Genomic DNA, 26,692 nt, shown 5'->3' with positions numbered 1-26,692 from the left:
TATTATAGATAGATGCTCCTGATGAGTGGCACTACGTCCACAAAATGAATAGAGCTTTCCCACAATGCTACGTCACAGTAACCATGTGCAAGATTAGAATGCTATCATTTTACTATAATTAATTATTCCCATTACTATTATCATGTTATTATTATTATTATTATTATTATTATACAGGATTTATATAGCTCCGACAGTTTACGCAGCGCTTTACAACATTAGGGCAGACAGTACAATTACAATACAATTCAATGCAGGGGGGAATCAGAGAGCCCTACTCATTAGAGCTTACAATCTAGGAGTTATACAAAAAGGTAATAGCTGTGGGGGATGAGCTAATGGAGAAAATAGTGAAGTTGTTAGATGGAGGCAGGATAGGCTTCTCTGAAGAGTAAAGTTTTCAGGGATCGCCTAAAAGTGGTTAAATTTGGAGGAAGTCTGACAGATTGGGGTAGCGAATTCCAGAGGATGGGCGAGGCTCGAGAGAAGTCCTGGAGGAGAATATGGGAGGAGGTGATGAGGGAGCTAGAGAGCAGGAGGTCTTGGGAAGAACGAAGAGGGCAATTAGGTTGTTATTTTGAGACTAGGCTAGTGATGTAGCTGGGGGCAGAGTTGTGGATGGCTTTGTAACTGATTGTTAGTATTTTTAATTTAATTTGTTGGGCAAGTGGCAGCCAATGGAGGGATTGGCAGAGAGGGGTAGCAGACACTGAGAGGTTTGTAAGGTGGATGAGTCTGGCAGCAGCATTAATGATGGCTGGTAAGCCAATGAGGAGGGAGTTGCAGTAGTCAAGGTGAGAGATAACCAGGGAGTGAATCAGGAGCTTTGTGGTTTCATTGGTTAGAAAGGGACGTAGTTTAGAGATGTTGCGGAGGTTTAGGCGGCAAGCTTTGGAAAGTGATTGTATGTGGGGCTGAAAGGAGAGTTCAGGATAATATCTAGCACGCTGACATGTGGGGATGGGTAGATGGTTGTGCCATTGCTCTTGACAGATAAGTCAGGGAAATAGGCATGTGGGGGAGGAAATATTATAAGCTCGGTTTTGGACAAGTTGAGTTTGAGGAAGTGGTGTGACATCCATACAGATATGTCTGTTAGTAAGTTAGTGATGCGTGAGGAGACTGATGGAGTGAGTCGAGGGGCAGAGAGATACATTTGTGTGTCGTCAGCGTATAAATGATATTGAAAGCCGTGAGAGGCTATCAGCTGACCCAGGGAAGAGGTGTAGATTGAAAATAAAAGAGGTCCAAGAACAGAACCTTGGGGGACCTCAACGGAGAAGGGAAGAGGGGTGGATGAAGTAGGATTGTAAGTGACATTGAATGTGCGTTGGGATAGGAAGGATTAGAGCCACTCAAGAGCACAGTTACGAGTCACGGAGACCAAGGGAGTAAAGTTTTTTTGAGGAGGAGGGGGGGGTGGTCAACCGTGTCAAAGGCAGCTGAAAGGTCCAGAAGTAGGAGTACAGAATAGTGTCCATTGGTTTTTGCAGTTAGTAGGTCATTTGTGAGTTTTAAAAGAGCAGTTTCTGTGGAGTGTTAAAGGCCAAATCCAGATTGAAGGGGATCAAGAAGGTTATTCTTAATGAGGTTGTAAACCAGGCGTTTAGAGGAAAAGGGGAGCAAGGAGATAGGGCATAGGTTGTTAATATTGGTAGGGTCCAAGGACGGCTTTTAAGTATGGAGGTGACCAGTGCATGTTTTAGAGCATTGGGGAAAATGCCAGAGGTGAGGGAGAGATTGAAGATGTGGGTTAGAGAGAGTGTAGGATAGAGTCAGAGGGCGACATTAGTATTTGAGAGGGATTAGGGTCCAGGGGGCAGGTGGTTAGGTGGGCGTTAGAAAGCAGTTTAGCAACTTCGTCTGTAGTAGCAAATTTGAATAAGTGGAGTGTCAATTGTACCTGTTGACATGGGGTCTTAACTGGGGGCGATACCTGTACATGTTTACAGGTTACCATGTTTGTTTACTCTGGGTATTACTAGGCTCATTACACTGTGTGTCATGTTGGAATAATTGTGCACATACCTATGAATTATGGTTGTTCATTTTAGCTGTGTGCTTCATATAAAGTCCCACCCCCCCCCCCCTTTCTTTTAGGATAGGATAAGTTGACACAACCAGGTTTCAGCTTTCAAATGCAGCAAGTTATCTGATAGTTTCACTTTTCCAATGCTTCTAGTACTCATTCCCATAAATTATTGAAGTGGCAAAAAAGGAAAGGTAAAATAAGAGTAAGCAGCAGAGGAAAAGGGTTGGTGGAGCATTATAGTGAACATTGCTTTATCTTATTGGCAATGAGCAGGTTCAATTCATGCCCTAAAATACACAATAACCTTAGGCCTCCAGAGTAGGCCCAGAGTGCAAATTGATAGGGATTTCTTGGCAATGCATTAGAAATCCATAGGAAGTACCTGAGCCTGTGATTACCAATGCACGATCCCAACGCACACGTTCCTGGATAATGGCTGTCCATATAGACAGGTGCTGTAGCGACCATTGGCTGGAACGGAAGATAGTCAAGACAGAAGAATGTCACCAGCACACTGGGGATCTCCAATGTGCGTCCAAAGCTTTATTCAGCGATCACATTCTTATAGCAAAAGCACCATTTTGGATCCTTGCAGGACCCCTTACGATCACATGCCTGATGAAGAGGTCCTGCGAGGCTCCAAAATGTTGCTTTTGCTATAACAATGTGATTTCTGACTAAAGCTTTGAGCTTGTGATTAGACAAAAGGACACATAAGTGGTAGCATGTACAAGAAATTTCTTTTTAAAAATAACTTCATCCAGCCCTTCTTTTGGATGCTGAGGTCTGCCATACAGTACCAACAGTGGGTCTATGTACATCACTGATAACCATCTATAGTTTAGGAAGCTTTTTTTAGCAAGCGCTTAGCCTTTGTTCTCTGAACCTACCAGTCTCTGGATTTCAGCCAAGTTGTAAGGCAAAGCTCCTTCTTCTAGTGGTGCAATTCTCTCAATATCTGTCAGAGTGAGACGCCTGAACAAAGAAAAACAAAAAAATAGACACATTATCATATACAACCAAATATACATACACAAAAAAAAAAAACTCTGCATACTGCCCATCATCACAAACATCACTCATTCATAAAAATGACCAGGGATTAAAGGATGAATGCACCTTCATATAAAATAATATTTCCTACCCCTGCCCTCTGCACAAATGAAGTCAACCGGACCCTAAACCCCAATTTTCATGAGACGCTGCTACCCACTGCTCAGGGCTGGCACAGTATTTACGAACTACATATCTTCTAACTCATGAATAAATACGACATCCAGCTGAGGCTGGTTATGGCTATAATGAATACTGATGTGTGCACAGAGATGAAGTCCTTGTTTCTTCTCTGTTCACAAACTGGGCAGGCTGCTCTTGTTCTATGACCTGATCCTGCTTCAGCTCAGTGCATACATTGTTTTCAAATGGCAGAAGGAGTGCTGGAGTCTTCAAAAACCATGCAAGCCCCAAGAAGGCCAAGCATCAGCATTCCATGACATCTGAGAGAAGGGGAATGTCTTTGTAGGTCATGAGGAAGGGGGGGGGGGTGACTCCCAATGCAAAGACGAATTGTTCAGGCACTCCAATGCAGCCAACATTTTAGTCATGGTTGGTATGACATGGCTTCTCTGGGTCGAGGGCTCAAGGTACCCTATGAGTTGGTTATACAGCTCTATATTTAGTGTCTTGGACATCCAGAACTTCTGCAGGGTATCAGCATCTGTGTATCTATCCAGCAATGTGCGCTCCTTAAAGCATCTTTCCTTTTAAAGGACAACTCTAGATCTTCTCCTCCTCCTCTTCATTACTTTAAATTCCAGAAGACTGGATTCAAAAGGCTCCATCGTCTATGCTATGCCATCTGCCAGCCTCCAGAGACAACTCCTGAGTAGATACTAGCTGCCACCTGTGCCAGCTTGCACTTTCCTGCCTATTGTTTTTAAACCGATCACTTACCTCCAACCCTGGGTCTGACCATTGCCATACTTATAGCATAGTTATCGCAAGCTTGGGCCACTACTTAATTACCGCATTTGTTTATTTATTTATTTCCTTCTGTGAATTTACTTTAATGCCTTTTTATGCAATATTTAACAAGCATTTTTGGTGTCTGCGCTAAATACCACATACAAGCAATAGTGAATTTACATTTTCATTATCGCATGCGTTAAGTGGTCACATGACCATCATAATGCATGCAATAACCTTTAGTGAATTGTGCCCTGTGATAGACTCACCCGGGACAGAGGCTTTTGGAGGGAACTGACTGCTAGCCTCTTGCCTACCGACTATGGGCCCTGGCATTTGAGGGAGCTACAAGCATTTAGGAAGATGTTCTGTTATGTAATGCAAAAGGATATTATTAAGAAGGCCATGACGGTCTCTGCCAGCTTGGGACTCATAGCTGATGTTGATGTCATCAGCAAGCTACCTGTCTGGGGCCCCCGGCCATAATGTGTTTATTGAAAGTAGGTCTCCTGCTTTTGTCTGAAGGTGTTCTGTGTTTATACTTATGTTAATGTGTATTGCACCTTCTGAGCTTGGAACCGGCAAGTCTGACCTGCAATGAGACATCTGAGTCATCCAGGTGGCTAATTAATGCAATGTTTATAGTATATGTTGGTTGTTGTCATTATATAGGTGTCCTCCTGGGGTGTATAAAAGCCTGTATTCTTGTTCATATAAACCGTTCTTATTCTCTTATTCTAGTTTACTCCAAAACTGGTGTTGCCTAGCTCTTAGGGTAACTATAGCCAGATTCACTGATCTCGTGTTCACATGATCTCGTGTTCCAGAGCTTAGGAAGTGATATACTGATGGAAGCAGAGTGTGGGAAGCGGTTCCGTCACATGCCCAACATAAGCCGAAGTTGGAGTTAGCTTTTTATTCAGCACACAATTATACTTACCCAGTAGCATTAAACAAATCTGAAAGCTGGAACAAGATGTCAATTTCTAGTGGGCTAATCTGTCCAAATTTGTTTGCAGAATTAGTAAATTCCTCTGTAAGAAAATCACCAAAGCATCAACAACTCTGAAGTCTCATAATACAGTAAACATTAATCCTGAAATCTAAGCTAAATAAACATTGTTTAAATACAAGAGCTGAGCTATTCTTACTTAAGTACTGGACTCACTTGTGTATTTGTTTCAGATCTGTGCAGCAGCCCAGTATAAAACAGCTTCAGAATTTTGCCTATGTGTAGCAATTTCCTGTAATAAAGACTGGTTGGTGCTACTCTCTCTCCTTGTGCAGAAGGCTGGTCGTGTACCCGCCCATCTGTAATTTTCAGCAGGGAGCCTACATTCAGTGGATGTGCTGAGTCCCACCCACAAATCATTTTTCTTTACAGGCTATGTAACATCTAGGTTTTCAATTGTATTTAGTGCAATTAAGGGTTTCTTTATCCTTTGTGGCTTTTGAGGAATATAATTAAATGAAGGTTTTGTGTCTCAAGTTAAGCTTGAAGTAAAAACTTTGAACATGGAAAACTATGAAAACACAATAAAGAAAGTACCTTTAGTGACCTCCAAGTCTCTTTTTGTGCCTGCTAATGTACTGTATATCTTCCGTATCAACTCCATATTGTTTAGCAAGGAATTAAAGGCATTGAAGTAAGAGAAGCTGACTTGGTGTGAGATGGTTCCTCCTGCAGCCTAAAGAAAACAGCATCTGATGAGTGAGAGTTTGATATAACCAATACAGATACTAAGGGCGCTTGGGGGACCTAAAGTACTTAGTGAAACGTGTCATTTGATCGCTCAATTTAAAAAAATAAACATTCCTAAGGTTGTTTTTTTGTTTACAATGGTGGTCTAATTGCAATTACAATTTGATAACTTAAAGAGAGTTATACAGAATCATTTTTTTCTTAAAGTGATTGCAAACGATCACCTTGTAAAACAACCCATCCAGTTTAAAATATAAATGAAAGGCTACACATTTGTGCATAGATATAAAAAAACATTATAAATTATACATTATACCGTATTTATTGGCGTATAACACGCACAGGGGTATAACACGCACATTCATTTTAAGAGGGAAGTTTCAGGAAAAAAACTTAAATTTTAAATAAGGAACTTTTACGCAAAATAAGGGTCAGTGCCCATCTGCAGCCTCACCATTGCCATCAATGCAGCCTGATCAGTGCCCATCTGCAGCCTCACAAATGCCATCAGTGCAGCCTCACCAGTCCACATCAATGCAGCAGCCTCACCATAGCCATCAGTTCAGCCTGATCGATGCCCATCTGCAGCCTAGAGGGGACAGGGAGGGGGGCAGGATGAGCGCCAACAGATTACATACAGTGAGAATCTCCTATGATAGACAGAACAGTGGTCCAATGGCGGCCCAGGAGACGGGACTTCCTATTACAGAGGCCACCAAGTAAACAGGAGTTTCTCACTGTATGTAATCTTATGGCGCTCGTCCTGCCCCCTTCCCTGTCCCCTCCGAGGCAGCCAAAATTGAAGTATTGGCGTATAACACGCACACGCTATTTGCACCCAATTTTCATGGTGAAAAAGTGAGTGTTATACGCCAATAAATACAGTACTTTTTTTGATCACATACCCTCAGTTTTCAGCTGCATAAAAGCTCGGGGGAAGAGAAGCAGCAGCACATTGAGTTTCCCATTGAAAGGCTGTGCAGGAGGCGGGGTCATGTCCGGACAAGCCTGATCATTGGAGGAGAGCAGGCTGAGTTCCCAGCATAGCTAGAGAACTGACCATGTGTGTTCTGATTAGTGTGGTCAGTTTTTAAAAGGAAAGCAAAGGCATTGGCAGGAACACCAGGAAATTCACATAAAGGAAGCAATACAAAGAGAACAGGATACTTTTTCATACAAGTACATGATGCAGCAGCCACATATTAGGAATATGAAAATGTTGGGGTTACATACTCTTTAACTTGTCACAAATCTGGCCAATTGTACAAATTGTAAATCAGGTACATAAAAACAAAAAGTGTTAAGTCTTACAGCTTGTTTTCTTTACAAAGCAGACACGTCCTATGTAGAAAAACCTGCTCCTTTGATGGTTGCAGATATACCAAATCACATGCTAGTCTATAACCCTTGGGAAATTCATTAGTAAGTTATCCCCTCTACAAATCCCAGCTTCAATCAATTGCTATGGACCTTGCAAAAACGATGGGGTCACCACCACCACTTAACCACTAACGTCTCCAAGAGCACAAAAAGCAGGTTGTTTATTTAAGTCACCATAACATCTGGTCTAATACAGTTATCACTCCTCCAAAATACTATACTGCCCGTGACAGGGTGATATGTTACAGTGTATCTAAAGTCTAAGCTTTTTTTTTTTTTTTTTTTTTTTTTTAGTTTTGGATAGAGGAAGGAAAGAAACACCTCTTATCCCAGTGGGGATATCCAACATTTCAACTTGTCCCAACATTGTCACCAGGACTGAAAGTACGGAAAAATCCAATCAGAACATACGTTTCAGTGACAACTTTCCAAGAAGGGAGCTCTCTTATTTCAGAGAGATTTCCTCTCACTTTGTACTGTTGTGTCTATAAGGGCCCTTTCACACTGGGGCGGCGTCGGCGGTAAAACGCTACAATTGTAAGCGGCGCTTTACTGTCGGTATTCAGCCGCTAGCGGGGCGGTTTTCCCCCCCGCTAGCGGCCGAGAAAGGGTATAGCCGCGCTGTCCCATTGATTTCAATGGGCAGGAGCGGTGTATACACCGCTCCAAAGATGCTGCTAGCAGGACTTTTTTTCCCATCCTGCTAGCGCATCGCTCCAGTGTGGAGAGACAGCAGCGGCTGTTTTGGGTCGGTTTGCAGGCGCTATTATTAGCTCAATAGCGCCTGCAAACTGCCCCAGTGTGAAAGGGCAAAAAGCAAGCAAGCTTCTAATCTCCTAAACTAGCCACACATGTCAAGAAAAACCAACAAGATGTTCACCTGTTCTTCTCCAAAACTTTCCCTTTAAGTTGCCTTATAGCAGTGGTCTTCAAACTGTGGCCGGGGGGCAGATGCAGCCCTTTGCTTGCCTTTATCTGGCCCTTGGGGCACTATTTCTCTAACAGACACCAATGATGCCAGGACATTTTCTACTTCCACTGGCCACACTCCAACCCACCCACAGTCTTAAGGACTGTAAACTTGGCCCTTTGTTTAGAAAGTTTGGAGACCCCTGCCTTATACACACTTTAAGAGGAGGTAAAAGAAGTAGAGCTGTAGACATAATGAGAGGTGCAGAGGCCAGAATGGTAGATGGGAAACCCAGAGGCTTAAATAGTAATACCTTGATTGTAACTGCAGCAAAAGCCAGTCCGGAGAAATGGCATTCACATGAGGGACTGACAAGGGAGAAGGAGCTGGGTTTGTTAAAATGAAAAACAGAAATGGTAATGCAAGAGCCAGCTGAGGTGAGGTAACAGACATGCATGTGATGGTATTGGAGTATCAAACCTGTTTTAGATATATTAAAAAAAAAAAAAAAAAAAAAAAAAAAAAAAAAGGACATTTGCATGTTACAGAGCCCTGAAACTTTTTCTGCTCACTTTCATTTTGCGTTGTGTTACATATTAATTTACCACTGTTCCACACTTTGCAAACTAACGCTGCTTTGGATGAGCATTGTTATGACATTTTACACACAAACATAGATATTGATCCCAGCTGTTACTTACAGAGACAAGGTTTTCTTCTACAAATGGCGTTAGCATGTGAGGGCGTATAGTAGACATAATATCGCTAAAGTCCAAGGCCGTGATCATGCCAGTCTTACTCTTGTCCTTCTGGGCAAAGGCTTGTCGAGCATGTTCCAGTTGCAGCTCCTAGATTCCAAGGAAAGCAGATTATTTTAGGTTGATATTAAATATTTATGTACATATTTTCAGTGATCAATGTGATATACACTAGAGTTTACACTAACACAATTATTTTCACAACCTCATATTTTTATGCTGTCTCTGACAGAATTACCCTCAAGATAATAATGAACATTACTTCTATGCTAAATGTGCATTGATCAATGGCCAATATGGACATTTTACTACTACGTAATGCCTGGAAAAATGTTTAGGAAGGTTCATGTAAAGCCAAAATGTTTTAGTTTTTTTCGTTTTTGATAATGCAGGGCAGGGTTCAAACCCTTATCAGATCATTTTTTTCTGCCTGTGCCAGGGATTTTCCTTCACTTACTGTCCTAGAGACACAAGAAAGAAAAAGAAATCTCTCCAAATTGAATGGATTTCCTATCTTAGAGAGCTGTCACAAAAACAGGTTTCCCTATTGAAGGATGTTCCCTCGCCTCTTGCTTTGGTGACAACTAAAATACTTGTATTTCCCCTCACTTTCTGCCTTTTACTTCAGTGGTCACTAGGATAAGTAGAGGGATGAATCTCCCTAGCGGGCACAGACAGCATTGAAACTTTACAGTCTATTTGCTATGCAATGGAAAACTATAGTAATATATACACTACTGTAAATTCTGCAAATTTCCAGGTTTAGGGCAAGAATAAACCTAGAATCATAAAGGGATACGAGTTGATCACCAAGTATACGTATTTACGTCTTCTTTAGTATTTTTTTTTCTTCTAATTATGCATTGTCACACTGAAAATGATTTTTGCATCTTAAGTTAAACAAGAATTTGGATTGGTTGCAATGAGTAAAACTCATTTTCAGCCAATTATCTTTTTCCAGTTATCATGAATGAGCCCCAAGAACCCTTTTTCTTGATTCTATAAATAATTCACCTGTAAAAACTCTGTAAACTCCAAGTAGGTAAGATGTTTCTTCCGGTTGTGGCCGAAATGTAGTCGAATAAACTCACAGTCCCAGTTGAAAGGGATATGATGGTGAATGATAGTCTGTCCGAATATTTCCTTAACATTCTCTTAGGAGGAAAATGAATCCAGAAAATCATATTGTTTAAACTATAGTTGAAAGGACCAACATGATACACTGAAAGCATTAAATAGAATCTCAGTAATAATAGAGACCAAAGCCAACAGATTCAATGATACAAAATCAGCATTGCATGACTTCAATCCCTTAGATACTGAACATTAAGGGCTGTATTTAATAAAGGATCTTGGATGATTTGGGTTATGCAGCTGCCTTCAGGTGACACTTGCAAACAAATCTGTAAAAACAGTCCCAAAATAACCCTATCTACTCTCAGCAAATCTCAGTTTATCAGTAAGCAATAATGAATCAATCATAAGAACAGAAGGATAGAACCTGTACAGGTAAGTCAAAAACCCTGGTTTATTAATCATACATTACAGTACAGATCTTAGTCTTAGGCGATTGGGATGTCCGAAAGCAATGCAACTGAAGCGTGGGCAACACAGCAACAAATGCTAAGACCATGGAAACAGGGGGTTTAAAAACTAAGACTCCTTTCACACCGAGGGCGTTTTGCAGGCGCTATAGCGTTAAAAATAGCGCCTGCAATCCGCCCTCAAACAGCTGCAGCATTGTCTCCAGTGTGAAAGCCCGAGGGCTTTCGCACCGGAGCGATGCGCGCGCAGGACGTCAGGAAAGGTCCTGCCAGCAGCTTCTTTGGAGCGGTGTGTTTACCACTCCTCCACCGCTGCTCCCCATTAAAATCAATGGGGCAGCGCTGGGATACCGCCGCTATTGCGGTGCATTGCAGGCGGTTTTAACCCTTCCTTGGCCGCTAGCGGGGGGTAAAAGCACCCCGCTAGCGGCCGAAATGCGCCGCAAATCCGACGGTAAAATGCCGCTATAAATAGCGGCGTTTTACCGCCGACGCTATAGGCGACTCGGTGTGAAAGGGGTCTTAAAGAGCAGCATGAAGCCCCCTATGCCAAAAACTGGCATCAGAAGAGGCCTGAGACCAGCCTTTCAAATTTGTGAAACAGATGTCTGATGTTGAAAAGCCCAAGGAGCACTTACAGACCTGATAGAGTGCGCCTTAACAGGAAAGGGAGGAAACTTATCCTTGAGACTGTAGGCTCAGATGATGACTTGCAATGGTGGAACAAGAGACAGGATTTTCTCTACCTGAACCCTTAAGAATGACAAAGAGTAAATCCAAGTGTGTAAAAGAAGTTGTAGCTTTGGGGTAAACTCACACAGTCTACCACTTCCAGACATTAGAATGAAATCTTCACAGAATGTTTCAGAGCAATCTTCTATATGTTTTTAGCAGCTAAGTTATCTATCTCCACCACTTGGAAGACACCTACGGTTGACATATCTGTCATGATGAGCAAACTCACCTGGATCATGTTCAATTAAAAATTGGTTAGTATCCTTTAGGATAAACAATTCAAGTTTGATGGAGTTTGGGATTCCTGGTTATGCCACTTACAATGCCCATCTTAACATATGCAGGTTGGTGTGGGGGAAGTGTGTGATTTTGGTCAGGTATTCTTTCCCCTTTCCTTTACCTAATCCTTTTCTTGCATTCATATCCTTTTTGATATAATATAGCAAACGTTTCCATGCTCCTTATTGTTGTTAACCTCAGCATGCTCAGTACATGGGCGATTGACCTTTATGGAGTGAAGGATAGTAGACTCTTCCTCTTGCCACCTTTCTTTGTTTCCTGTTGCTGAATATGTACTACGCTATATTGTCAAAAGTATTGGGACACCTGCCTTTACACACACATGAACTTTAAAGGCATCCCAGTCATCGTCCATAGGGTTCAATATTGAATTGGCCCACTCTTTGCAGCTATAACAGCTTCAACTCTTCTAGGAAGGCTGTCCACAAGGTTTAGGAGTGTGTCTATGGGAATGTTTGACCATTCTTCCAGAAGCACATTTGTAAGGTCAGGCACTGATGTTGGACGAGAAGGCCTGCCACGCAGTCTCCGCTCTTATTCATCCCTTGATTTGGGTACTGGTCCAAATCATTTGGTGGAGGGTTGGATTATGGTTTGGGGTTGATTTTCAGGGGTTGGGCCTGGCCCCTTAGTTCCAGTGAATGGAACTCTTAAGGCATCAGTATACCAAGACATTTTGGACAATTTCATGCTCCCAACTTTGTGGGAACAGTTTGGGGATGGCCCCTTCCTGGTCCAACATGACTGCACACCAGTGCACAAAGCAAGGTAAAAAAAACATGGATGACCTCAACCTGATAGAACACCTGCGGAGACTGCGATCCAGGCCTTTTTGTCCAACATCAGTGCCTAACCTCACAAATGCGCTTCTGGAAGAATGTTCAAACATTCCCATAGACACACTCCTAAACCTTGTGGACAGCCTTCCCAGAAGAGTTGAAGCTCCTGGGCCAACTCAATATCGAACCCTACGGACTAAGACTTGGATGCCATTAAAGTTCATGTGCGTATAAAGGTAGGTGTCGCAATACTTTTGACTATATAGTGTATGTATGGGAATATACCAGCTCTACGACTGCCTGGACTCTCCGGGTTGGTTATCTCAAAGAATTTCTGTGTGTTTACTGTCTGAGCTATTTTAATGTATCCAGCTATACCCTGAACTTGCGTGCCTCATCTGTACATCCTGTATATGGATTATAATGTGCAGCCATGTGGGCACTATGTAAAACAAATGTTCATTTCTGTTTGTTTTTTGTACAAAACCCATTAAAAAAACTATTAAAAAGAATGTTTTGGAACAAGACATAAGGAGGGAAGCACAATGTCCTAGTTAAGGAGGAAACCACCCAGGAAAGAAAAGAGGCCTTAGGTCACAGGACAACTTAATATTTGTGTAATACCAAAAAGAATTCCTTAAAGGTTAAGGTTTCTAATTCTGACACGAGTCTCGAAGAGCCACAAAAAAGGCAACCTTGTCAGTAAGGGAAGACAGTGTGATATCCCCGATAGGTGTATAGATGTATTTTATCTCTGCTCTTAGTGACCGTGGAACCTAAGATGACTAGCAAAGAACTGAGGCTTGTTGGGAGTGGGAGGGGTTATGATGGAGTTGTCCTTACAGTTTTGTTTGCCAATCCTATCACTGGAAGGTAGCTGCATCCATCCAAGTCTAAGATCATGTGTCCTGCAATGTAGGCTTTTAAAAAACGCTTAAAGTGGTACTAAACCCAAAAGCAAACATTATATTTGAAGCTTGTGATAGCTGCATTATTTTTCTTTTTTAGGCTTTTTTTTTTCTTTTATTTTCATCAGGTGATCTGGCCAGCAAGCAAGTCTGTTTTTGTTTCAACAGAACAAGCTCTCCTGCAAATGTATCATTTTACAGTGTTGAGACAAACCACTTAGCACTGATAGGGGTGCTTACAATGCTGGGCTTTTATTTATTCAGGTAAAACCTTTATACGAAAAGAAAAAATAAACTGTTGCTGTAACTGCTTGGGTAACTTCAGTGTGAGCTGCAGTTTGGCTTCAATGTGTTATGCCGCGTACACACGGTCGGACTTTACGGCGGACTTTGCCCGGCGGATTTTTCGACGTACTTTCCGACGGACTTTGTGAATGAACGGACTTGCCTACACACAATCCACCAAAGTCCATCGAATTTGTACGTGATGACGTACGACCGGACTAAAACAAGGAAGTTCATAGCCAGTAGCCAATAGCTGCCCTAGCGTGCCTTTTTGTCCGTCGAACTAGCATACAGACGAGCGGACTTTTCGACCGGACTCGATTTCAACGGATAAATTTTAAACAAGTTTAAAATCTAAGTCCGTCCAACTTTTGAGAAAACAAAGTCCGCTGGAGCCCACACACATCGAATTGTCCGACGAAATCCAGTCCGCCGGGCAAAGTCCGCCGTAAAGTCCGCTCGTGTGTACGCGGCATTAGTGTATCTTAGTCTGCTACTGCATTTAACACCCCCCCCCCCCCCCCCAGATTAACAATGCTGCTGTCTGCTGTGTCCCTGTGTTGTTTTATCCAGGGTGGGTGCACTCTAATACAGGTGTGTTACTGGCCAAATCATTAAGTGAAAACAGAGCGGAAAAAAAAAAAAAACCTAAAAAACAGAAAACTAATGCAGCCACCATATCTAATGATTTGTAAGTTACAATTTATTACATTTTTGGTTTCGGGTATGTAGTACCTAGATCTGTGGCTCTTCTCAAATATACACAATTATATTTTTCAGAAGAATCTCAGAGAAACTTTACTTTACATTTGGGTCTCCAAACTACGACCCGCGGGCCACATTTGGCCCTCTACAAGATTTTACTGGCCCACAGTTAGGGTCAGTGATGTACCCTCAATGTGAATGTGCTCAGGTTGAGAATTCAGGTCACCAGGGGTTGCCTATGATCTCCACTTCACCCCAAGCAGTCACACCCCCTCCCCCCCCAGTCATAAGCTCAGTTTCTCATCAGCGTAGCAACCAATTACGTGCTTGCCCGAGCATTCACAGGACTTCTTCTGTCAAGACCTGCTTAGCTTCCCAGCTCTCACCCTGCTGTTACAGTATACTGTAAGCCATACAATGGTAAGGGGGACTCTTCTGATGGGGACCATGATGCAAATGGGGAACTCTGATGCAAGTAGGGAACTCTGATGTAGAAGGGAGAGAAATCTGATGAGGACTCTGGTATGGGGTGAGTGGGATCCATTAAAAAAAAATAGGATTTTTTCCAGCACATGAATATTTGTAAAATATTCAGTGTGGCCCTTGTACTAAAACGTTTAGAGACCCCTGCTTTATATAATAAGGATATACTGTGCACTACTAATTTTAAAAACAAAGAAAACAGTATTTGTAATATACTTGGATCATGCAATGCTGACTATAATCAACCACAATCAAGACCTCTTTTCTTTTAGATGTACAGTATGGTAAGAATTCAGTTGCACCACAAATAAAATAAAGGTGCAATGCTGTGTGTATAATTGTATATTTCATAGAAAAAAAAATAGTGATTGTGAAAAAATGTAATATCCCATAAATACCAGATTCTGTATACATTCAATTATGTAATGATTCCACAGAAAAGAATAACTTCATCTGTACAGAATTAGAGGTCAATTAGTAAGGAAATTAACCCTGTAATAGAACAGAATGATATCTGTGTGTTACCCCTTTAATATTGCCTCCCACTGTCAGTGAAGGTCACATTCATAATCATAGGCGATTGGATAAAAGTTTCAGTTTTTGAGCTCAGACGCACAATTCAGATTATCTTAACCAAAAAAAAAAGGTAAAATGTGAGAATGCAGTAAGAAATATTTACCAAATCCATTAACATTGCTTCATGACATACTGCCGCCTCAAAGAAAAAAACATTTTCACAAATACATGTTATGTTATATTTCTCACAGTATTTATTGAATCAAAGAATCTGAAAGAAAAATTGTCTGTTGTCCACTCCAAAAAGAAGTTTATTGTAAAAACGTATAAAAAAAAAAATTATAGTTTTACCATCAATTATATGTCCCCACTTTGTGTCTTGATGTGGGTTCTAACCCTTCCCTGTGCTAACCCAAACATGTGCAAGGAAAATAAAATAAAAAAGTCAACAAAGCTTTACGCCATTCAACAAGCTAAATTCCCTTGCACAGTGAAGAGCCTATTTGTCTTTAGTAAATTAACCCCAACTAGAAAGAAAAGAAGACAAGGAGAAGTAAAGAGAAGAGAAGTAAAGGAGAAGGTGAAGAAGGAGAAGGAGAAGAAGGAGAAGGAGAAGAAGGAGAAGGAGAAGAAAAAGGTGAAGAAGGAGAAGAAAAAGGTGAAGAAGGAGAAGAACAAGGAGAAGAAGGAGAAGAACAAGGAGAAGAAGGAGAAGAACAAGGAGAAGAAGGAGAAGGAGGAGGAGGAGAAGGAGGAGGAGAAGGAGAAGAAGGAAAAGGAAAAGGAGAAGAAGAAGGAGGAGAAAAGTCAATGAAAGAAAGAAAATAACTGATCAATAGGTGCAAAACAGATATTTATATTTTGTGTCATTTACATTCTTGTTTTGTTGCACGAGACTCACAGCACATGTAAAATTACCATCTTCAGCTGCTGGGAAAAGGGAAGTTTTGAATAGCGAAGTAACACTATTAAAGAAAAAATTATAGCCATTTAAACATTTATGTTCCCTGAACTTGCCTAAGCTATAAAAGCTTGGGCTTCACTTGAGCTTTTAATCGGGCAAGCAGAAACTGAAAAGTGACCCTGATATACAAACTGTTCTTATTTGAATTATTTAGGCAGTAGTGGCCTTTTCAGGATACATTAACTCCCACCTGAAATCTAATTTAATGATAACCGTGCATGCCATTTATCGACACTTACCGAAAGTGACCTCCCCCAAGGCGCTCTTATCAAATAACTGGTAAGCCACAATGAACATAGCATCTGGGGCACACAACACCGACTCGAATGCCAGGAACTCCTGGAAGGAGATCAACCTGCGGATAACAAAATAAATACACTTTGTCGGGCAGGGTAAAAGGAAATAGGCAGCGGAGGGCTCAAGTTAACAAAGTGGTACATTCTGTAAACATTTTCTGTACTGCTATCTAGCCGCCAATCTGTGCACTTGTTCGCCTTTTACCTAATGCATTATTGTAGCGTGTTATCTTATGTCAGAGCCCACATGTGTTGACAGAGATTTAAACAGATGGAATTCCAGCATGGGAAGCAAAAAGACTAATGTACTGCTCAGATAACACAGTCGTGCCATTTCCGATTTAAATTTTGGTAGTAAGTCGATCTAATGGAGTTGGATTGTAATGAAACACGAATGCTTTCTGAGGAGGTTTCCAAAATGTGAACGGTTACCAGTTACATCAAACCTGAAGATTTACATTTTAAAATCATGATATTATAGGCATGTGATTGGACTACAGTACATCTATACTTGGTTGGTACCATGTGAGACAACACTCCCTACGTAGAGTAAAAAAGAAGAATTCAGTATGAACAGTTGCGTTGGTATATATGTACTGTATGTTTTAAGCAGACAAGTAGATATGGGCACTGACAGTAAAGGGCCCCATTCAAAGAAATAATTTGGGTTTCCCTTTGATGGCCACGATTGCTTTTACATTTACATGGATTGTTCTAGATCCCAGGTGGCAAACACAAGGCCCACGGGCCTTGTCATGTGGAGCACGCAGCGGTCGCCAGCCTCCACCTCCTGTTCTCACCAGCCGCTTTCCGCTGTCACGAACAGGTCTCCTTGGCAACCAGAGTAAACACTTCCTCCGCTCTCCTCCTAAGTCTCCCCAGCGGCACTGGCTGTGTGTGTAGCTGAGCGCATGCGCTGTTGATCTGGCATAGCCTGTCATTGGCAGAGGTACCTGACGGCTCCGGCGGTTGTGTGTTCTAATCTACATTTGGTGGCTGCATCTTGAGGGAGGGATTTTGAGGACTTTTAGCAGTACTGGCCATGAAAGCATTCTTGTAAATACCATCTTACACCAGGTAGGAGAGAGTACAGATCGGAGATTCGCTTTGGAAGGTCGGGGGTGCTGTGGAGGTGTGAAGGAAGATGTGTTTAGAGGTGGGGGGATGGAGGCAGAGTGCTGGGTGCAGGGGTCAGAACCCAGGGTGCAAGGTGGAAGTGAGATGTCGCACATTGAGCACAGCACATCCCTGAACCCTGCCCTCTGTACGTAGCGCACCCCTCACTCCCTGCACTCTGTACGTAGCGCACCCCTCACTCCCTGCACTCTGTACGTAGCGCACCCCTCACTCCCTGCACTCTGTACGTAGCGCACCCCTCACTCCCTGCACTCTGTACGTAGCGCACCCCTCACTCCCTGCACTCTGTACGTAGCGCACCCCTCACTCCCTGCACTCTGTACGTAGCGCACCCCTCACTCCCTGCACTCTGTACGTAGCGCACCCCTCACTCCCTGCACCCTGTACGTAGCGCACCCCTCACTCCCTGCACCCTGTACGTAGCGCACCCCTCACTCCCTGCACCCTGTACGTAGCGCACCCCTCACTCCCTGCACCCTGTAGGTAGCGCACCCCTCACTCCCTGCACCCTGTATGTAGCGCACCCCTCACTCCCTGCACCCTGTACGTAGCGCACCCCTCACTCCCTGCACCCTGTACGTAGCGCACCCCTCACTCCCTGCACTCTGTACGTAGTGCACCCCTCACTCCCTGCACTCTGTACGTAGCGCACCCCTCACTCCCTGCACTCTGTACGTAGCGCACCCCTCACTCCCTGCACTCTGTACGTAGCGCACCTCTTAATCCCTGCACTCTGTACGTAGCGCACCCCGGACTCTCTTCACTCTGTACGAAGCGCATCCCTCACTCCCTGCACTCGAGGATGTCGTCATGGAGGAGTGTTAGAGGACTCTAGTGGCAACCTGTAAAGCTCTGGTAAACTCCATGCCCAAGAGGGTTAAGACAGTGCTGGAAAATAATGGTGGCCACACAAAATATTGACACTTTGGGCCTAATTTGGACATTTTCACTTAGAGGTGTACTCACTTTTGTTGCCAGTGGTTTACACATTAATGGCTGTGTGTTGTTATTTTGAGGGTACAGCAAATTTACACTGTTATACAAGCTGTACACTCACTACTTTACATTATAGCAAAGTGTAATTTCTTCAGTGTTGTCACATGAAAAGATATAATAAAATATTTACAAAAATGTGAGGGGTGTACTAACTTTTGTGAGATACTGTATATAAATAAACACACTGTATATACTGTGTATATATGATAAGTAAAATGTATTTTAAAAGATACTAATAAACTCAGGGTGCATTAAATCTAAAAAAAATTCTACGGTTAGAAAAACCAGTAAAATTTGAACAGCGTAGTGTTTGTTTATAGAGCTTCCTCACTCACAACAGAAAAGTCCATGCTCAATTCAGAGGCTGCAGCTAAATAAGGTTGCACTTTGTGTGAAAGCAGAGGTCTCTCTGCAGAAGTCTGACACATCCCCTGCCTTGGTACTTCTACAGCACAGTAAGTGTGAGGGTTGCTTGTTGCAGTGTTATAGCGGGGACTCAACAACGGCCATATGAGACTTCTGTAGAGAGACCACTGCTCCCAAATAGGGCAGCTTTTAAAACAAAAAATGAAAAAAAAAATGAAGATACTGAAATCGTACGGTTTGGAAGTAGCTGAAGTTTAATGGTATAATTTAAAATTTCAAACTGCAACTTGGCTTTAACAAGAAAACAAAAAAAAATTATCTGAAATCGTTAACGTTAATTTTATGGCAATTTGAAGCTCAGTTCCTCAGTGTTTGAAAAGCGTTTCATGTAAGTGATTAGCTCGCCAGCAACAACTGCTCATCAATGATGGAGGAATAGACCTTTTGTTATGGGGCTGGAGGAAGAAATCATTAGCCTACAAGTGCGCTGACATCAACACACTTGTCATCAATTGACATCCATTCACAGGAATCCTCTGGTGGATTCCGGTGAAAGGATGACATGGCTGTGCAGGCACAGCCACATCGAATTCAAAAATAAAGTCTGCATTAGACATGTGTAGCACAGAAAATTCATATGTGCCCTTAACAACCGATGACTTCCTTCACTGAGAGTTGAAATGTAAACAAAAGAATGCCGGAAATAGAAAATTCTGAAGAAAAAAAAACAGGTATTCTTTTGTTTACATTTCAGATCTCAGCGGGGAAGCTTCCGGCTTCCCGGCCGGCTCCTTAACAACCAGCTATTCTTCACACAGAATTGGAATGGGTCGATTATTTTTTGACCGATCCTAATTCGAATCGTTCCGCAAATCTGGAATTCGTTAGACACAGAATAAACGATACGTAATTAACCACTTCAGCCCCGGAAGTTTTGGCTGCTCAATGACCAGGCCATTTTTTTGCGATTCGGCACTGCGTCGCTTTAACTGACAATTGCGCCGTAGTGCGACGTTGTACCCAAACAAAATTGACATCCTTTTTTTCCCCACAAATAGAGCTTTCTTTTGGTGGTATTTGATCCTCTCTGCGGTTTTAATCTTTGGCGCTATAAACAAAAAAATAGAGCAACAATTTTGAAAAAAAAACACAATATTTTGTACTTTTTGCTATAATAAATATCCCCATTTTTTTTCAAAAAAAAAAAGCTAATTTTTTTCTCAGTTTAGGCCGATATGTATTCTTCTACATATTTCTGGTAATAAAAATCGCAATAAGCTTATATTGATTGGTTTGCGCAAAAAGATATAGTGTCTACAAAATAAGGGATAGATTTATGGCATTTTTATTATTATAATTTTTTTTTACTAGTAATGGCGATCTGCGATTTTTATCGGGACTGCAACATTATGGCGGACACATCTGACACTTTTGACATATTTTTGGGACGATTGACAATTATACAGCGATCAGTGCTATAAAAATTCACTGATTACTGTGTAAATGTCACTGGCAGGGAAGGGGTTAACACTAGGGGGCAATCAAGGGGTTAACTGTGTTCCCTAGTGTGTGCTCTAACGGGGGGGGGGGGGACTGTCTATAGGAGAGGACAGATCGTTGTTCCTAGCTAGTAGGAACTCTTGTTCTGTCTCTCCTCAGCTCATAGAACAGGGATTTGTGTGTTTTACACACACACACACACACACACACACACACACACGTCCCTGCTGTGGCTCTCGTGCCTGCGATTGCACTTGGCCGGCGGTCATCACGACTGCCGGCCACGCGCATCGGCACCCCTGATGTCTGCTATCCCGCTTAAAGGAGCAGACGTACAGCTACGATGGCTCGCGGGATCATGCCGACCTACCGCAGTATGACGGCGGCTGGTCGGTAAGCGGTTAAATGAATTTCAATGAAATTCGTTATATTTTATTCGGAGATTTCGATACATCTGAACCACCAAAAATGAATTTACATTTGGACCGAAACGAATTGCACATGTCTACTCTGCACTCACACCAGCATATTCGTGGTGATTTTCACACTTGTTCCAGGACACCTTTTACATTTTACAAACTTTGCACGAGTGTTTTTGCACGTGTAAGATTTCGCTGTTTGTTTCCCAGCCTGGGAAAGGGGAAGGCAGCAAAAAAAAAAAATTGTGAAAACATGTGGGTAACTTGTTTACAGGTGTTCCCACTGAAGTCTCTGGGGTCAAAAATACCAGATTATGGTAAAAAAAAAAGAATCATATACTTCTTTGAGCGTTGGGCATTGAGTGTGCAATCAACTTTGAAATCTGAGCAGGTACAATTACAAACAATGGGATTCTGAAGGCTCGGCTATGAGCATCGTCAATGCTGACAGACAAGACTGTTGCTTGTCAATCAATACATGGACACACCTAGACCTGCCCACTGTTTTGTGGTTGGACAAGACTGTTGCTTGTCAATCAATACATGGACACACCTAGACCTGCCCACTGTTTTGTGGTTGGACAACGCTGTCTCTATTGTTGAAATCCTCCCAGTGTGATCTGCAGTGTCTGGGAGGGGGAGCATGTGAGACACAAATAAAGGAGGATTAGGCTCAGTCAAGGGAGGTGAAGGAAGCTTTTTGCCTATTTTATGAGGCTTGTGCATCACACAATAACTTGATTTGGTACTTGTTTCGACTGTCATACAGAAGCCGTTCCTACAAGTTGTGGAATTAGTCTTACCCATCTTTGGTCTGGTCAGCAACCCCTCCTAGTAGCTCTACAGTCTTGGGATTGTGGTGAGGATCTGTGTGCAGCCCGAGGTATCTCTGCACAAAGTCAGATGGTGTCATGTAATCTTCCCCATCTTTCTTAATGCTGGCATACTGAGAAAAACACAAAAAAGAAGGAATATGAGCATGTTAATGGACAGGAACACTACAAAGGATACATTACAAGCTCTGACATCCTTATGTAGACGTTAAGAAAAGGAACACTGCAAAAGAACATTTAGATCATTTCATAATGCACTTGCTTGAAAAGAGAACCATTATAAAAAAAAAATCTCAATCTCTATTAAAATATGAAGAAATATTCTGTATGGCTTTATGTAAATCTTGGCTTTATGTACATCTTACATTTATGAGACAAATGTAACTGTATCTAGAAATATATTCGGACACCTGTAAGAAGTGAGAACATCACTTTTAAGGAACAAGGGTCCTGATAAATTAGGCTATACAGTGGCCTCTCAAGTCATTATATCACATGGGATCACATAGTTCAAGTGGCCACTTTACTGTGATTTAAGTGCAAAAGCTAAACAAGTCTAAACAATCAGACTAAAGATATCTCATGTGTACAGTGTCCGTTGTCCATAGTAACCCAATTATCTTTTAGGGCTTATTTCGACTACAGTGCAGATTACCGAACCCACAAACCGCTTGTAAACCGGGAGCAATGTTCTATCCTATAGGCAACAGTACAGGGTACATCCCTGCTGTAAATGCATTGTGCGGTTACAGTGCACTCCGTTATACATCAGTTTGAGTGCATCTTACATAGCAAAGTGGAAGGATAGGCATCTTCTGGAGGCATCTAACTATCACACTGTAGCTGCATTTTGAAAGGTTTCCAATGTCTATGATCAATTACACTAAAAAAATAGAAACCTCTTCAGCTAAGCCTTCCAGTGATCCCAGAACTAGAATGGTGGGAAATTCCAGAAGCCAGGATGTCACCCATTGTGCCAAGCTGGACCAATGTAAGTTGGCAATGAAGATATTTCCTTGAGTGATAGTATATAGTGAAATGATATTGCTACAGCAGTATATACTATCATGGCACAAAAGTGGCAAAAATGGTTATATTGAGAACGTTGTAATAAAAGCTTATTTACAATAATTACTGAAGCTGAAACAGATGTACCAAGATCTGTGGCCTTGATAATGAAATGATGTGTCAGGAGAAGAGTCTCCAGCAATTTTATATGGAATTAGCACCAGACAAATTAATAAAAAAGGGATTCTGCTCTGCTCCCTTCGCCGCTGTGTGCAGTCTGTTAATACCGATATGCTCAATACAGTAAAAAAGCAGGTGCTGAATATAACAGCCCGGAACCTATTGCCAGAATTACCCTCCAGGGTCAGTGCGTCATTGACAGAACTCGCTTTGCTGCCAATATGTGTGATCCAGATTTTTTGGATGCTGATCTGTGCTGTTCACTTTGTAGCAGATCTCTATGCTGTCATAGAGTGAGGAGTGTCCTTTGTGTGAATGGCAGGAATTTAGACGCTGCAAGGTTTGTGTCCATTCACTTTCTCTCAAAACAAAGGGACCATGTGCTTTGTGGTATGCTGCATGCCGTGCGAATGTCCTGACATAGACTGCACAATGTATTCACAAAGCACGAACATGTTGGGGCATATCAGGACAGATGGGATATTGATAAGATACAGCGAGTCCAGGCAACAAAAATGCTGCAAGGTCTGGGGGATAAAATATATCAGAAGAGACTGGAGGAACTTATTCTGTAGAACCTTTGAGGAATGAAGGGACACGACTAAAACCTTTAAATAAAACCTTTAAATATATTTGCCCCCATTCAAACCTGAGCGCGATTCCCAAAGCGAAAGAATGCTCAACATAAAGAATTCCATAGTTTTCAATGGGCCTCCATTTACACCTGAGCGATGTGTTGTTTGTTGCCTGAAGCTTAAAAAAATACATGAGCTTCTTTGGGGCAGAAACCCCTTAAACACTAATAGGACCGCATTAAAAACACAAATTCTATTGGGCCAATAAAGGCTAGGTTCTATGCATGCGAGGTTGATCTGTTTTTGCAGCACATTTTGCTATTTTTAACAAAGATTTAATGAATTTTGAAATGTGCTTTTTTTGGGCCAATGGCAAGCTATGTGTTAATATTGCTAAGAGGAGGTGTCTATTGTCAAGCAGGAAAATGCAGCACGTCAAAAAACAAATATATATATCTCGATTCCATTGAACTCTATAGAGCTTAAAATGCACTGTGTTGCATGTAAAAAAAAAAAAAAGTCCCTGCACCTTTATAAAAAAAAATAAAATAAAAAAAAAACGCATTGCAGGAAACTGCACAGATGTGAATGGGACCCGTAGAAAATAAATATTAAATGGTTAAATGGATTGTAGTGTGTTTCTATAGATCTGCAAATGCACTTAAAAACATACAGATATCTGTTAACCTTGCCTTAGGTGCAATTCTGCCCCAAGGAAGCTCCTGTACTACAAGTCTTGTATAAAAATGTGTAAAAAATACACCTCTAAATCAACCAGCTATGTTCACACTAAGGGGTCCATTTAAGAAAAAAAAAAAAAAGTAAACCCATTTGCCCAGCAAATCTGCATGTGCATACAGTGAATTGGCAAAAACAAATGTTCTTTAGGCTATTTTCTCTTCTGAGCAAAAGTTCTTTTATTATGGGCATTAGTAAAATATCTAATTATGGCCACTAGATGGCAATAAGGAGCACATGAAATACATCTTTGTAAGAGATACAATGAATCATAGGAACACAAGAGGGATTCCACTTTACAGCAGAGCTGGGCCATTCTATTTTACAGCAGGTTGGCCAACTGGTTACATTTATTTGCCAACTTCCTTTAGGGTTCGTTCACACATTATGCTGTTACTGGTGTTGTTCCGCACTGGATGGATGCTAGTCACCACTAGGGCACATATAAAACAATTGTTTTATTTGTGCCTCATTCGTATTGCAATGGATCCCCCGGTGCAGTGACCTGTAGTAAAATACAAACATACTGTATTTTAGCTCAGCACCACCACATGTGTGTGCACAGTATTGCAATACACTGCATTGCTGTGCAGAGGCATGAATAAAGTGTCACTTTGTGCACTTCAAGAAAAGTTAACAAAAATAAATAATAAATAATAAATAATAAACTGTGTGCTGTGCATCACACTACCCACAAATTGCATACCTCCCAACATTCTGAGATGGGAATGAGGGACACCTACTAGCAAATGTATGTAGGCATAGGACACGCCCTCTGCCACACCGCCTTAAAGGAGAATTAACCAGAAAAAAAAAAAAAAAGGTTAATTAAATCCACAAGGACTTTTTTTTTACCACTACTATTCCATTATATCGGCTTTAAAATTTACAAATGCAGCAATTTAGAATTTAGATGAAAGGTTTAGCACTGGGAAACACTTTTTGAACGATAGAAAGTGCATTTTATATACAATGCATTTTTTATATGCAGCGCATACTAGCTCATTATGAAATACTTACATCAGAGCGAAGCCCCTGTATCGGAGCCTGGTACATGCTGAGGGAGCTGACATCTTGCCCTCGGCATGTCTTAGGGGTTTGCAGGTCCAGCGCTGTGAGTGGCCGGAGCCGCGATGACGTCACTCCCATGCATGCGCGCGGGAGTTTACTTCCAGGCAGGGTCCAGCAGCGTCTGCCAGACCTTCAGCCGGTCATTCAGAGCACATGCGCCGCTAACATCAGTGGCTGCATGCAAAGGGAATATCTCCTAAACTGTACAGGTTTAGAAGATATTAATTTTACCTACAGGCTTAGCTATAGGTAAAAATGTCAAATTTGGGTATACAACATCTTTAAGATAAAAAAAAAACCTGTGCCTTTACAACTCCTTTAATTGCTCATTTAGGTCTAGGGGACAAGACCTATGCAATCCTCCGTGCTGCTAGACTGGTCCCCACAGCGTCTTCTCCCCCACGCTCCAATGGTCCAAGGTCTTCACGTTATCAAGACCAATGCAGAGTACATAGTCCTGCAGAGGACATGATGTTGCAGAGGGGCAGCCCACCACCAGAGTGTGATGGAGGGCAGGACCAGGTATTAAAAGTACAAAAACTCCCCCGTAGACTAAAAAAAAAACAATTAACCCTTGCAGTTTGGGTGCAGCCCAAGTTTCCCATACTTGGGCTTTAAGTAATTATTTATTCTTTATGGCTATTGAGGAATATATTTACATGAGGATTTTTGTGGCCAGAGTTCAGTTTTAAACATGCTTAGAATAAACATAGGTCTAACCACAGGAAAAAAAAAAAAAAAAAGGAAGCAGGACTGATGGACCACTTGCTTTTATGTGACTTCTATCTACATCTATTAGGCTTAGCAGTTTCAGCAGAGATCTATTTTAAATAGGAGAGTGTAGTCTGGAAAAATGATCTGGTGTGCAGATAAGAGCCTATTCACACCAGAATGCAGTGTGCTGCAGTGCATATTTTTTATGTGTTGATGCACACTACTTTAGGCAGCCCATTCAAGCTTAAAGTGGTTGTAAAACTCAGACATGAAATACGAACAAAGCATATCCCTTTATAGTGTATACTTGTCTCAATTAATTGTCTCATTTCTCTCTGCTGCTTCATTCCATTGCTATCAGCATGAATCACTTCCAACAAGTTTTCCTGACACCAAGAGAAAAATGGTGACAGGGGAGGGATTTCCAGCTGATTGACAGCCTCAGCTCTGTTCCTGTGTGCAGGGGGGTGTGTCTCTTCTCTCCAATCAGCTCTCAGAGATCTCATCACCGAGCCCTGCAGAGTGCAATTTCAGCTCTCCACCCCCTTTTTTCTAAGATTTCAGAAAAGCTGTGTAAATTCTGGACTTTCAATGGCTGTAAAGAAGAGAAGACTGGAGATAAACAAGTACAACTTACGTTAGAGGATTTGTTTCATCTTTATGTATCACCTGAGGATGGTCACATGTAAGGGTTTACAACCACTTCAATGGGCTGCTATGTATCCCAACACAGACTGTGTTTTTTTCGCAATACAACACAACGCACAGGACATTGTGCATTGTGCTTTGGTGAACTGCAGCGCACAAGCATTCAAAAGGCGTGTTAGGGTGGCATTTAAAATATTGACAAACAAACATGCTGCAGCCACATTACATACAAATATTGTATTTAC

General features: G+C 41.8%; 1 protein-coding gene across 1 annotated transcript in view; it reads right to left on the bottom strand.

Moving 5' to 3' along the window:
• The window catches only part of SLC25A12 (solute carrier family 25 member 12), a 239,734-nt gene that overhangs the window by 169,248 nt on the left and 43,794 nt on the right, over window positions 1-26,692 (bottom strand). Inside the window, exons 3-9 of the mRNA XM_073633896.1 lie at window positions 21,484-21,626; window positions 16,206-16,321; window positions 9,762-9,901; window positions 8,691-8,837; window positions 5,547-5,685; window positions 4,938-5,031; window positions 2,923-3,007 (exon numbers count right to left, since the gene is read on the bottom strand). Of these exons, the coding sequence (XP_073489997.1) occupies window positions 2,923-3,007; window positions 4,938-5,031; window positions 5,547-5,685; window positions 8,691-8,837; window positions 9,762-9,901; window positions 16,206-16,321; window positions 21,484-21,626 (864 nt within the window). The remainder of the gene's footprint in view (window positions 1-2,922; window positions 3,008-4,937; window positions 5,032-5,546; window positions 5,686-8,690; window positions 8,838-9,761; window positions 9,902-16,205; window positions 16,322-21,483; window positions 21,627-26,692) is intronic.

Source organism: Aquarana catesbeiana, linkage group LG06, assembly GCF_042186555.1.
Source record: "Aquarana catesbeiana isolate 2022-GZ linkage group LG06, ASM4218655v1, whole genome shotgun sequence".
NCBI classification, from domain to species: domain Eukaryota; kingdom Metazoa; phylum Chordata; class Amphibia; order Anura; family Ranidae; genus Aquarana; species Aquarana catesbeiana.
This window is presented reverse-complemented; position numbering and strand designations above follow the sequence as displayed.